Consider the following 13,781-nt stretch of genomic DNA (forward strand, 5'->3'; position numbering starts at 1 on the left):
GATGAGTATTTAGTGATAATAGACACTGCTGAAACCCCGCCCTACTCGATGGCTACTTCCTACCCTGCAGTCTCGGCAGCCCTATACAGCGTTCTGACAGAATGGTCTGAGTATTCCCCATTTGCTTGGACCCTGCAGACACACTGAGGAGCACATATACTACAGTATGTGATATTAAAGTGAGATCTGCTGCATGAAAACTGCACTTTCATAACTGAAATCGCTTTTTGGACGTAGGCTGCCAGAAATTCCTTCTGGGACGGAAACCCAAAAACATAATCACACACACACACATACACACTGCTGTAACTCATGTTGTATGGATTTTTGTGATGCACACATACAGATACACACACACACACACACACATACAAACACACTGCAATAACTCATATTGTATGGATTTTTGTGAGGAAATGTGTTCCAGTTGGTACAAATCAGTGTGACAGAGCACAGCTCTGTGTCTGGAAGCACAGGCTTTAAGTTAAATCAGCATCGCTGACTGCACAGTCACTGAGTTCATTAAAGAGGGAGGAAACTCTGCAGGCAAATGTCTTTCCTTATCAGATACTACCAGCACTTTAATCAAATCATAAATCTGATATGGGGGGAATGGGGTGTATGTGCCATATATACACCCAGAATCTTCATTTAATCAACTCCAATGAGGACAGATGACAGGAACCACATCTGAAGGAGCAGAAGAGGGCCACGAGCATTTCCACAAGCAGAATACCAGCGGGGCTCATTTCTCTGTCACCACCAAATAAATTTCAGTCCGCTTTAATTAGGCAAACAGGATTTCGGAATTACTTTTGGAAGTTCCTCATGCTACCATACCCTGTGCGTTTATATGATTTATCTAGCCATATTATCTAGTCATATGATTTATCTAGTCACATTATTTTGAATATTGTTACGTGTCACCTTAACGATACGGGACATCAGGTCACCCTCCACCTCCTCATGTGCCGCAAAAATGTGGCTTCACTGTCACATTTTCAACAAGCTTTAAAGCTATTTTAAACACTGCAATAATCAGTACTTAACAACGAACATCTGTCTGGATTTAATGTAGACAACACAGAAAGTATACAAGCCAATAAAAAAGAAGGAACACATTTTAAACACTAACTGAAAAATACATGTTGATGATGGATGGAAAGCCAACTTGTACTTTGAATTTCTTGTAGATTGCAACCTCTACCTCAAGGATAAGCAGATAGGAATATACCATGTATCATATACAAAATTATAACTAAAGCTGAAGATTGATGTGATGGATATAATTAAGGCATGCCATTAAATAGTCTGAGACCCTATTACAATGCATATTTCATTCAAATTCAACCTTGTAGCGCAATTACCAACTTTTTTATTTATTTATTCATACTGTATACTGTATTTATGAATAAAGTGACAAACGGTTTTTAAGAATCAGAAAAACTTGCACACTGAAGAATACAGTAGGGATTTGTGTCTGACACAGAGGGATTTCCAGCTTCCCTCTGATCAAAACCATCCCTGCGTGTCACACATGGGGTTGTTTAGAGAGAGGGGGAAACAGGAAGTGAGAGAGGAGATGAGAAGAATCGGTTTGGGCAGGAAATGTACTGCACGACTTTTGCCTCAAGGATTGGGGCAGGATCGAGAGAGAGAGGAGGACAGATAACAACAACACCTGGCCAATAGGCAGCTGGGTTTCAGTGAAGGGAGCTCGAAGTTCTGAAGCATATCCACATTTCCATAGTGTCAATCGTTAAAAAAGCAACCGCGGCACAAAGATTCTGAATTGGAAGCTACTTGATCATAATTACAAAAGAAAACCAGACATTACCAGACAAGGAATCAGATCATGGCTCAAGATGAAATATGGCCCTTATCTTATTAGTTCTTGTTTTTGTTGGGACAAAATTTGTTGAGAACCAAATGCCTCAAGCAAGATTTTAATCACCATCAAAACTCAAACATACATAACATTATTATTTTCAGAGCATTCGTTATGAAAATCTTCTTTAAAAAGGTTGGAATAACGTCCATTAAAAAATGATGAAAAGCGAAACAACATTACTACTTGTACAAACAGCATGTGAGTCCCTCCCCTCTCTGCAATGCGTAATTTGTGATTAAGGTAAACCAAACTAACCCAAACTAACCGGCCTTACTCTTCAATATGACTGTATGCTACAAAACCAGCAGTGTTCAGCTAGCTTTGCCCAAAGCGCCAGAGCTTAGACAAGGGCCTTGGCTGACCCTCTCACCCCCTTTCCAATTCATTAGGACTATGTCACACAAATGACTGACAAAACTGGTCTAATCGGTGGCACTTGCAAACAGACCAGTGTATTCAGCTGGTCCTATGAATTATATCAATTGGCATGGATAATGCATCACAATTTTTGATTTAATATCAAATGGTTTTGTGATTTTCACAGTTCAGTGTTGGATAGTAAGAACTATTAGGGAACTGCAATAACTAAAGAAAAAATTCCATATCCTAACGGGCTGTTCTTTTACAACCACACTGTAAAGCAGCAAGAGAGTTATGCTACATGAATGATATGATGCTAAATAGCCGTAAAAAGCACTACGCAGTAAATACACGCAGGACAGAAACAGAAATTGGGCCATTTTGAGCTGTGGCACCAGTTAAAAAATGTCTGCAATCTGCAAACAGCTACCACTGCAAAAAACAATCAGTGACAGCCATTGCCCTGTGGCCACTTTTTACGGCTCCAGTCCAATTCCCCAATTATAAAACTCAGGTAGCGAATCATTCACAGCTCAGTTCTGCACTTTCCCACTCCTGACGCGTGTTAAACTTGCATTTGTCAATAACCGCAATATGTGCACTCAGCATTACCAGCAGAGATTCCGCTTTGTGTGCTGATCAATGAAACGTCTCTTTTTTCTTTTTTTTCTTCACCGAACAATAAAAGGTCTCTCTGTCTTTGTTCAAGACTATATACATCTGACTGGCTGCCTCATCATGCATTTCCATGAATAGTGTGAGGTGAAAGACAGCACACCCATAATTAGTACATCAGTATTAACCGGACTGCAGCCTCTTTTTATCAACCACAACCTCCCAGATATGGAAGCCTAGAGGACAGAGGGAGCGTGGAGCTGACAGCTGGAAAATCTACTGATCAGACAATACAGCTCTCATCAGAGTATGGTAGTGTCTCTCCTGTTCATGCTGCGTACACTTTTTACACCTCTTCTCCTACCTGCTTTTAACAATAGAGTTGAGCAGTGTCACACATTTTCCCATCATATTTCAATAATAATAAATTATTAACCAGTCTCTTACACGGTCCTTCATTGCATTGTTCCAGTGCTTGACAATGTTTATGTTTTGCACATTGTCACTTTACACAGCTGTCCCCCATTGGACCACTTGAAGGTCGAACAGGTGCGAGTCAGCCCTGCAACCCAGTGGTTACAAGCTCCATTGCTGCCAGTCACACCAATGGGGAGACAAATTAATTGAGCAGATATTCACAGTAGAGCTTTCACTCTGCGTCAGGGCATCTGTTTATGATGCCAGTAGTGCAGTGTAAAGCCAGTGCAATGCATGCGCAGCATCATGCTGGTGCTGAATGTGTCTGGATGCACGCTCGCGTGGCACCGGGGGCTCTGAACCTGTCACCAGCGTAGCGCTCATGCTGTTGTGTTCCTGAATTGAGTGTTTCACCCGTGGGGACCCAGCTGTATAAATATGTTACCCAATATATACGGACGTGTACAGTAACCTGCAACCCACAGTAGGCTCGCTAAGGCTAATAAATAATGGAGTGTGATGTCACGGCGTGCTCTGGGCGATGTACCTTGGATCCGATCAGCGTGTAAAGCCACTGGATGGTCTCGTTGTGACCTATGACTCCATTCATCCCATCCACGTACAGCATGATCTGTCCCAGCGCTGGAAAGAATAACAGAGAGGAAGAGACGGGGCTTCGTTAAACGTACTGAACACATTCCATACTGGTTCTGCTCTCTTAACTGTGCATGTTCCTCCTCCGAGCTGCTGCCTTTTTCACAAGGAGCTATACAAGTCCATCTATCGAGCCCATTACTTTCAGCCAGTGTGAGAATGGTAGCGTGCGTGTGTGTGTGTGTGTGTAAGGGGGCTCTTTTTGATATTAAATCACTCTTTGTGTTCCCCTGCTCTTTCCACTTTCCTTCCGTTGAGGATCTAGCTGCAGCCTTGGCCACCGCCTCCTCTGGGGGGTGCTAGTGGGCCAACCAGGGAGAGGTGGTGGCCTTGAGGGTGTGCTGGCAATGACACAACCCAAAACCACAACTGTCTTTTTATGTAGTCCATACAGGAAGTCCTCTGCTTCACGTTAGCAGACTCACACAGACCCACACACTCACATGCACTCATGGATCCAACAAATCATGTGCTTTAGTGTGGCTGCAACCAAGGACACGATGAATACAAGGACAGATCAATAAATACGTAAAACGCAAGCAAATACATTTATAGACATACAGATGGACAGACAGACAGACAGACAGAGAGACTGACAGATCAATGTAATATAAACAACATGGTTTATGGATTTTGGAAGCTTATTCTGTGTCAATTTAAATAAAGAAAAGAGAATGCTTATAAAAATGGGTTGAGATGGCACCAGTTCACTGTGGCTGACTGAGCTTCATTCTAAGCAAAATGGCTGCCACAGCCACACACTGCTGCTAAGGCGGGTTTACCAGGTCCCACTGTGACCCAGATGTGCATTAATGATCATGTAGACAGAGGATCCCCCTTCACAAGAAAACAATGGTAACCAGATCCCAACAAACTGTGTTGCCTTTGTTTCGGCTGCAATGAGCTCCAGCTGCCCGATGGTGCCTGCAGATGTGCCCACAATTCAGATTCATAGAGGTGGTGGGAGAGGGAGAGATGGCGACAGAGACACAGTCGGTAAATCGAACCTTATGCACTGCAGATGACATACTGCAAGGCAGTAGATTAGTACAATACTTATGAGTCATTACTGTGATATCAACAAGTTCATCTTCAGGTCCCTGACTGCAATAAAAGTCCTGTTGTAATCTAGCATTGCAGTTAAGGACAAATGTTGATGGAATTCCAGGCTCGTTCGCTGGAGCCTCTTACAGAACCATAACTGAGACGTTGGGGTTCTCTCAATTCCAGATCTTTCAGGCTCCTTACAGAGTGTAAAGCCCTTTCATAACACCACCAACATGTTCATGGCTTTTAAACCTTTCCTTTTTTATTTTTCTACACTTTAAAGGTGTCTTCACTTTTAATAACAAACCTTGCTATTATACCTAGAAAATGACAAATTAGCACAAGAAAAACAATCAAAACAGAGACAGCAAGAAAAAGAGACAAAAAGTGTCTGTGTATATGTGTATGTGTGAAAGAGAGAGTAAAGAGTGAGCAAGCATGTGTATGTGTGTGAGAGAGAGAGAAATATAGAGGGGGGGTGTGTTACTGCACCCCCCCAGAGCCCACTACTGCAGTTAGCTTGGTGTTCAGGTTCTTGCATCAGCATTCATTTCACAGAGCAGCATTTAATCACTGTAATCACATAGCATCAAAGACAGTGACTTAGCGAGATGAGAGCAGGGGCCTTTGCTGCAATACTGCTGATGGGCTCCTTTCTGCCCTGGGTATATTACCAGTGTCCTGTGCAGAGCAGGGGCCAAGCCAGCGAGAACACAGGAGAACATAAACACTCAGCGCTCAGCTGAAATAAATTTGATGGGATGTTCTGACCTTGCGGAAGAGTGTACAAAATCACGGATGTTGCCTTATTCCAAATTAAGGGTCTGCTGGGGGTGCACATGTCTATTTTCCTTTTATGACTCTTCCAGCATTTTGGCCTCATGAAAGTAAACTGTGCTGTTGTGATTGGCCAAGCTATTATTATCCTTATTTTCCTTTAATATCTCATGCAAAGCAGGGACTCAGTTGTCCCAGATATGAGATGAGGTTTGGGAGACCCTGGTTACTCTTGGTGAGGGGTACTGCATCCAAGTTCCATAGTTCAGTCAGTAGTTTGCATGGAAGGTTTCTGAATGACAGTTGGTATGTTGTGGATGTAATGCAGGGGGCTTCCAAGTGGTGGCACTGTTTCACAGTATATGGGCTCTTGTGCGACCCTGCTGCAGGCCACACTATAGCGAGAGCGAGGAAGCACAACAACCTCTACACTATAGTGAGGAACCACAAAACACAGGCACACACTTAGACATGCACACACACACACACACGCACACGCATACACACGCACACACACGCACACACACACACACACACACACACACACACACACACACACACACACTTTGTATACATTACACTGCACGACATCACATTCCTGGAATATTTGTGCTCCTGAGGCTTTTCAATGCCAGTGGCTTACCTGCGAATCTGTCTCTACAATCCCCACACACATGTGACCTCATTAACGCAGTATATAAACAAATTCACACAATGGCAGAAAGAAAAAAATCAGGTTCATCACTGATCTGTCTGGTTCCAGGGAAGATGCACACACACACACACATACACACACACACACAAACAGTGTACAGATGCTTACTGGTCAGGAAAACTGAGACTGGGTAAACTGACCAAAAAGACATGGACAGAGAAGGGATAAAAACAGACCACATCTGAAGTGAGAGTAAAATGACTGACAGCCAAAGAAAAAAGACCACCTCCCCCTCTCTTTTCTTAACCCAGCAGACCCAAGCGAACTGGGGGGAGATATTTGACCAGCCTGACTCTGAGACTATGGCATGATTCCATGTGTAACAGGATACATAAATAAGGTAATAATGGCAGGCCAGGGGGTCTCAACAGGACCTCAGCAGGAGGGCAACAGCCCGGTAAGGCTTCTGTTTCACAGGACAGATCAAAAAATAGGGCCAAAATCAGGAGAGGAAGTATATTAACAACATGTCTGGACAGAACCTGAATGTATTTTTATTTCTTATACAAGACTGTCTCTTTCTTTATTTTCTAAATATACTAAACTTCAGTGCTGAATACACATTCTCTTTCTCTCTCTCTGTCTGAGTGCATGTCTCTGCCCAGGAAATAGCTCAAAATCAGAATACAGGGAAAAAAATGGGTGTCCACACTTAAAGGTCATTTTATGCATTGCTTTATTCAGCTTCCTGCTGAATCTTACACCCCAGGGGCCTGTGACAGTGGAGGCTAAACCCCATAAAGTGTGACCAGTTCACACCGCAGACAGATGAAAACACCTCACCCCACCACCCACTGCCCACCACCCGCCACCCTTACTCCCCCTTCAAGACAACTGAGTTTGGGCCATGAGTGTTTTTGGGATCCTGAGAATTAAGTGGCCCTAAAATGACAAAATGTACAGAGTGATGTACAGAGTAGTACACAATATCACCTTAATAAGCCTACAGCCTGTATGAGTATAACTACTCTCTATTATCCAGGGAGGGATTCAGCATTATGAGAACAGGAGCACAGTTTATCTGTGTACAAGTGACTGGCCAGCCCTGTGACAAGGCTCGGACTGCCATTTGCCTTCAACCTCATAAGTAATGCAACCCTGGCAATCAGCACCATTTGAGCCATTCGCTGCAATGAAACTGTTCTAACAGTTTTATTTGAATTAACAAGCATAATAACCCCGATACAGATGCATATCATACACATAAAGTAACAAACAAATTGCGGTCTCCCCTACAATGTACTTTTTAAACTGCAAGCATTACTGTTCTGAAGCTAGGTAAAAATTTAATCTCCTGGGGACACATTAAAGATGGAAAAAACCCCTCCATGGAGTATCACCTAATAACTCTGTAGCTGTAATCTCACACACAGCATTTTTCTTTATATTATACTTCTCTCCACACATCATTGGCAGATGAAAAAGTGAACCCACAGTTCAATACCCCGCATGTATTTCTGAGCCTCTGCCAGCCTCCTACCTGCCAGTTTTCAGCCCGTTAAAGTCACGATATCAAAAACACGCCAAGTTCTCACAAAGCATTTCACTTTCCTGGATCCACATAAACCATGAGTACAATTCTTAATGTTCTGTGGCCCAATATTGTCCCAGCTCCCGCAGATTGTGATGAATCATTCCATATGATCACATGCATCCATCCATATTCTGGATGTTTCCATGCACAGAACAGCAATAAATGATAAGCGTGCAGGCACTGTATATGCCAACGAAAGCCGGTTTCTCAGAAAACAGCCCTCTGGAAATGTCTGTGGTTCCTTCATACTCAACAATCTGTCAAGTAGTCATTTGACATGTAAACCCTTTTGAAGTGGCTGCTATACGTAACATATTAAACCTGCATATTTGCTGAATGTTAATGGATGAGTAATGCTGTTATACAGAGCAGAATATTCCTTCTTGGGGGCAGGTGTTGAAAGATCTCTTTTTCATTTGGAGGTCCTGCCAGGATGCTCATCCACATTAATTGTTGAGTTGTTATCATTGGACAACTGTGACAGCAGAATTTGGAAACAAAACATTCAAGCACTGGGGTGCGGAATCGGTTTTTGTTTCCTTGACAGTGAATTGAGGGATGATCAGAGAAAGTTAATCCTGCAGTACATGTAGTCTGCGATAATGGAATATGCCAATCTCAGAAGTCAAATGAGTGCTTTTGAACAGAACCTTCGCTCAAACCTCTCCTGCTTCATTTTAACGGGTCTTTTTAGAAAACACGAGAGATTTAGCTGCCTTCATGCCACATAAAGTGGGAAACGCTCAGGCCCTATGAGTCCCCCAGGCTTGGATACAGTTTACTTAGGAAGCGCAAAAGGGGCAGGGTCACAGGAGTGATTTAGAGCTCACTGGCAGCCTGCTGTGGTCATGCCACACCGCTAGGACTACCTTAAGGGTCCTGAGTAAGAAAGTGTGGCTTATGTAATTAACGTAAGGAGTCAGTGATTAAGGAAGAGCACTTGTGACCAGGAGGCTCTGGGTCCACATGCCAGCTAAGGCTCTGCTTTTGCACTGTTTGAGAGATGCTCTTGCTTCAGCAGAGATCTAAGGCCTTTACAATGTAATCAGTGCAAGCTGCACTGAAAGTAAGAGCCTATAAATCCAAACCATTGTGTAAACGTGAAAGGAATGAATGCGCTACCAGCTCCCTCAGACAGTGAACTATAGCATCATAAACATGGCTCTTTCACACGCGTCCGCTTGGCCCTTCCCCTGGCAAAGCAGTAGGCTACACTGTGAGTTTTAACCTGAAGTGCTCTCTCATCTCCTGCTCAGCGTCCTGACCCAGCTCCCATGTCCACAGGGAAGTAGTCCTGGACTGCTTGTGTAGGCCTCCATCCGGGCTGGGCGTGGTCGCTGCGGCAGGCTTTTATCCTGAGCATGAGGCTACGCACGGGCCAAGGTTGCCAGGTGCAGCGACGGTGTGCGGCGACGGCTGCCGGGGCTGCCGTTTCTCTTTTATCAATCAGGGCTAATTACATGTCAGCCGGAGCATTCCGCGCGCTCCTGTCTCCGCCCACCGCGGCTCGAACGCCATGACAACATCAGAGCCCCCCCGGCCTGCAGACAAGGGATCGTATCAAAGCCGACCACATCGGTGCGTATTCGACCCGAACATGATTAACTCCTGACAGAGACAAAAGGAGGGACTACATCCACCACAGTGCCCCTGGGGGAAAATACAGTTGCCAAAAGACAGGCAATTTAGGTTAATGAGGTAAGGTAGACGTATCTAAGCCTACTAAGGAATGTTAATTGCAGGTGAAAAACCAAACTGAAATGACAGTGAAAGAGAGAAACTACCTGTTGATATCACAGTTTTGGAATGACCCATAGGAGTGAAAGTTAAATAATGTTTGTTTTATCTACTCGTGTTCTAGAAATAACACATTTTACCCTCCATACCGCTGACAGAAAGAAAGAGAGATGTTTTTAGTGCTAAGCTGTAGCCGGTAAAAGCTTAATAGTATAATATCTATAAATCATGGCAGAATCCTTTTGGAATTTTTCCAAGACGTTTTGCTCAATTCAAATGAACTTTTCTTATTCACATTTAATTACCCATAATTACCCATTGCGTCAGACAGAAGCACTGCACTTTACAGTCTGAGAACCTCCATTATAACATGTTACTCTAGTCTCAAAATCTCCATTGTAACACGTCCAACTTCAGACAAAGCAATAGAGGGCTTTGTAGGTGAAAAGCACCAGTACTTGGAGCCCATTGACATGAAAAGCGCCAGACTAAGATCTGTTACATCTGCTGGGTAGCGGCCCTCAGTCCTTCTGCAAGACTTGGAACGGTGAGCAGAGGGAGGCCCAGAGAAAACTGCGCCCCGTCGCAGTACCAGTGTCCCTGTGCGATCACGTGCGCCAGCTCAACGATGTTTACAGGGAGCGTATGCCACGCTCCTCAGACGGCAGAGCGTGTGCGTGTGGGTGGGTGTGGTTGGGTGTGCGTGTGCGGTGTGCGTGTGGTGTGGGTGTCGGGGTGGGTGTGGGTGTGCGGTGGGGTGTGGTGTGGTGTGGTGTGGGTGTGGGGGTGCGTGTGCATGTGCGTGTGGGTGTGGGTGTGGGTGTGGGTGTGGGGTGTGGGTGTGGGTGTGGGGTGTGGGTGTGGGTATGGGGTGTGCGTGTGGGTGTGGGTGTGGGTGTGTGCGGAAGCCACGCCCCTCTCGCGCGGCCGTCTCCTCATGGGAGCCGCACACCTGCGTACCTGCCTGGCGGGCCCCTCAGGAATGCGCTCTGTAAAAACAGCGGGGTGTAATAAAGCGCGGGGCGAGAGCAGAGGGGGAGGTAATGAGGGTCGTTAGAGGAGTAATTACAGCTCTGCCCTCCCCCCCCCGACGCAGCCACAGCGCCACGGAGACCCAAATTATCCCACCGAGAGGGAAAGTAGCAGAGCATCACGGACAATGAGAGATCACCATTTTAACATTACATACTTCCTCAGCAAAAGCCTTGCCCAGGGCTACTTTCCTTTTGACCAGAACACTGCTGTCACTCGACCTGCACAGGGAACATGCATTAAATCAGTAAAATGCACAATGTTATGATTTTAGGCCATTTCCCTGGCAGGTGCTCTCACATGTGTCACATGGTTCATTTACACAGCTGCATACAGCTGTAAGGTTACATATCTCGCTCAAGGGCACAAATGGTAATGGGCCAAGAATATGTAAACCAACAACCCACAGTCATTTGTGTATATGTTATAGCATAGTCACTCTGCACTGAGGTAAAAAGGAATAAAGCACCTACTACTTTTCAACCAAGCACTATCTTCAGTCTTTGTATGCAACACAATACAAGAATTCTGAATTCTTGACCGTAAAACAGAAACTCACGTTTGTACGTGTGAATGTTTTTGTGCATGTGCATACATGCGCCTGACGGTGCTAGTGATCAGTGATTACATAAGAGCATCAGGCCAGCCTCTGAACGCAGCAGGGGAGCCTGGCGTGTGACTGTGCGCTCAGCGCGGCTCCTGTAACGCACTGCTGTAGCGTTTATGGAAAAGCAAACCTGAGGCGCAGTCCAGCCTCTTAGCGCTGGGACTCACGTTTCAAAGCTCTCCGCCTTCAGACACAAACCGCAGCGATTACAGAGTAATCCACCAGGAATGCACCGTAAAGTGTCTTTCCATGTCCAACGAGGTGAGAAACCTTTCAGCACAGGAATGACAACACAAACATCAGCAGGAATGTGTGTGTGTGTGTGTGCGTGTGTGCACGCATGTGTGTGTCTGCATATGTGAGTGCATGAAGGTATATGTGTATGTGTGTGTGTATATTTGTGTGTGTGTGTGAAGGTATGTGTGTGTTCATCTGCATGTGAGTGTGTGAAGGTGCATATGTAGGTGTGTGTATATTTGTGTGTGTGTGTGTCTGCATGTGACTGTGTGAAGGTGCATGTGTGTGCATGTGTGATGGCTCTCATATCTCTCTGTCCACTCTGTCCCACCCTCTCCCCTGTTTCACACGTAAATCTCAGCAAAAGTGGGTCAGCCAAGCTTTGAAACTGTCAGTGTGTTACATTTATTTTAGAAGGGTTTGGGGCTCCAGCCAAACCTTTATCCTTTACAATACAACTAACAGGCTCTTATCTGGCTCTGGTCTGCATTAGAGCCCCCCCTGCACTCACCGCTCTGTGAGAGATGTAAAAACAGAGGGGGGGGGGGGGGGGGGGTTGGCCCTCATTACAGGGCACAAGATCTCAGAGCTGAGCTGTCCACGAGTGGAGGTGCCATGAAGTCCTGCATCGCTGGTCCTGTGCCTCGTGTCTGAACCTTTCACAGGATCGCGAGCCTCTAGCACTGGTGCTGACAAAGAAACAGAAAATCACAGTCCTCTTTCGGTGATACCGAAAAACTGCACTTTTCTCCCTCTTTCTCGTCATCCCTTTCTTCTTTTCCTTCCTCTAACTTGGGTTTTATTTAGCCTCTCCCTCCTCTGAGGGGACATATTTAAGAGTCAGGATGAATTAACCCCCGCTCTGTGATTTGCGCTCAGGCCCGGTGAATCCTCTGTGGGCGCTTCATTAGCTAATCAGCGTCCGCGGCGCTAATCGCTGAAACAGTCAGTGCGAGAGTCCCCTCCGTCCTCCTAATGCGACGCTCCATAAATCACCGGCTCCCGTCTCCGTGCTTCGCCCCGCTCGTCCGTCACCCCTTTCCTGCGCTGCAGGCACACATCCAATCAGGCCTGTTTATTTCCAAACAGAGCCGCCGAGACCAGACTCACGTCAAGAGCAATGAGCGCGCTCCGCGGGCTGGGGGGGTGAATTTTATCTGTTCCCTGAGGAGGACCTCGTCTCAGCTGACACGCGGAGGTGTGACAGCGACCGGGACCCAGTCACGCATTTACCAAGAAATGAAAGGAACGGTTAGGACTCTGTTCATGACCTTAAAGCCAGACCCACGGCTGAAGTGGAGGAGAGAGACACAATGTTAACGCACAGCGATAAGGAAGATAAGACATACCGTGCCGGGCAGCGCACAGGAATCATACGGGGAAAGGGCTCGCGTTCGCTTATGGGAGAGCGCTGAGAGACGACCGGACGGCTCGCGTTCACGTCTAAACGGAAAATATAATGCAATGGAAACGCGATACGTCTTAAAAAGGAAACTATGCAGAGAAAAGAAAAACAGAGGGAGGCAGAACGCTTACGCTATCTTACGCTCTCTCCCCTTCCTCTCAAACTGGCCTTTGGAGAACAGTAATTGCATGACACTATGCAGCCTTATAAAACGCGCTGTAAGCTGAGCTGTTGTAAATTGTAACGGCACTTTGGAGAACGGTAGTGGCGTCCGCTCAGGCCTGCCATATGCTGAAACCATACACGGTCAAGGCTAACGGCAGCCATTCGTCATCCGCAACGCGGCGAGCGGCTAACAGGCTCGGCTGTGTTGGCCGGGAGGTCCCCTTTCACTCCGTTAAATATTTAAAACTCCTTTCCTTGTTTTTCCTTTTCTAATTTGCCTCCATCTGTTAACCATCCCGCTCTCCCCCCTAATGTTCCCCGTCCCGCTGTTTAATAAGGGAATCCTCACATGCACGCTAGTGCGCCCGCACACATGCGCACGGACCGCTTCTCACCAAAACAAACACTGAAGCGAACGCGCTCAACACAGGGGCCGAGCGCACGACTGTTCGATCGTCCAGAACCGCTTAGGTAAAGCAAGGAAATGAGGAAGAAGAGTGAGACGACGGCAGAAAAGAAGAGCAGGAAAACCACAGGAAAGATAACGCGCAGTACGTCGCTTTCATTCTGGAGTCCTGTCAATCACAA

General features: G+C 45.9%; 1 protein-coding gene across 8 annotated transcripts in view; it reads right to left on the reverse strand.

Annotated features, from left to right (window-relative positions):
- fhod3b (formin homology 2 domain containing 3b) overlaps positions 1 to 13,781 on the reverse strand; it is a 168,219-nt gene that overhangs the window by 51,518 nt on the left and 102,920 nt on the right. For all 8 annotated transcript variants that reach the window (XM_064347897.1, XM_064347880.1, XM_064347886.1 and 5 more), the window contains exon 6: positions 3,831 to 3,925. In XM_064347897.1, coding sequence (XP_064203967.1) covers positions 3,831 to 3,925 — 95 coding nt within the window. The remainder of the gene's footprint in view (positions 1 to 3,830; positions 3,926 to 13,781) is intronic.

Source organism: Anguilla rostrata, chromosome 1, assembly GCF_018555375.3.
Source record: "Anguilla rostrata isolate EN2019 chromosome 1, ASM1855537v3, whole genome shotgun sequence".
Taxonomy (NCBI): Eukaryota; Metazoa; Chordata; class Actinopteri; order Anguilliformes; family Anguillidae; genus Anguilla; species Anguilla rostrata.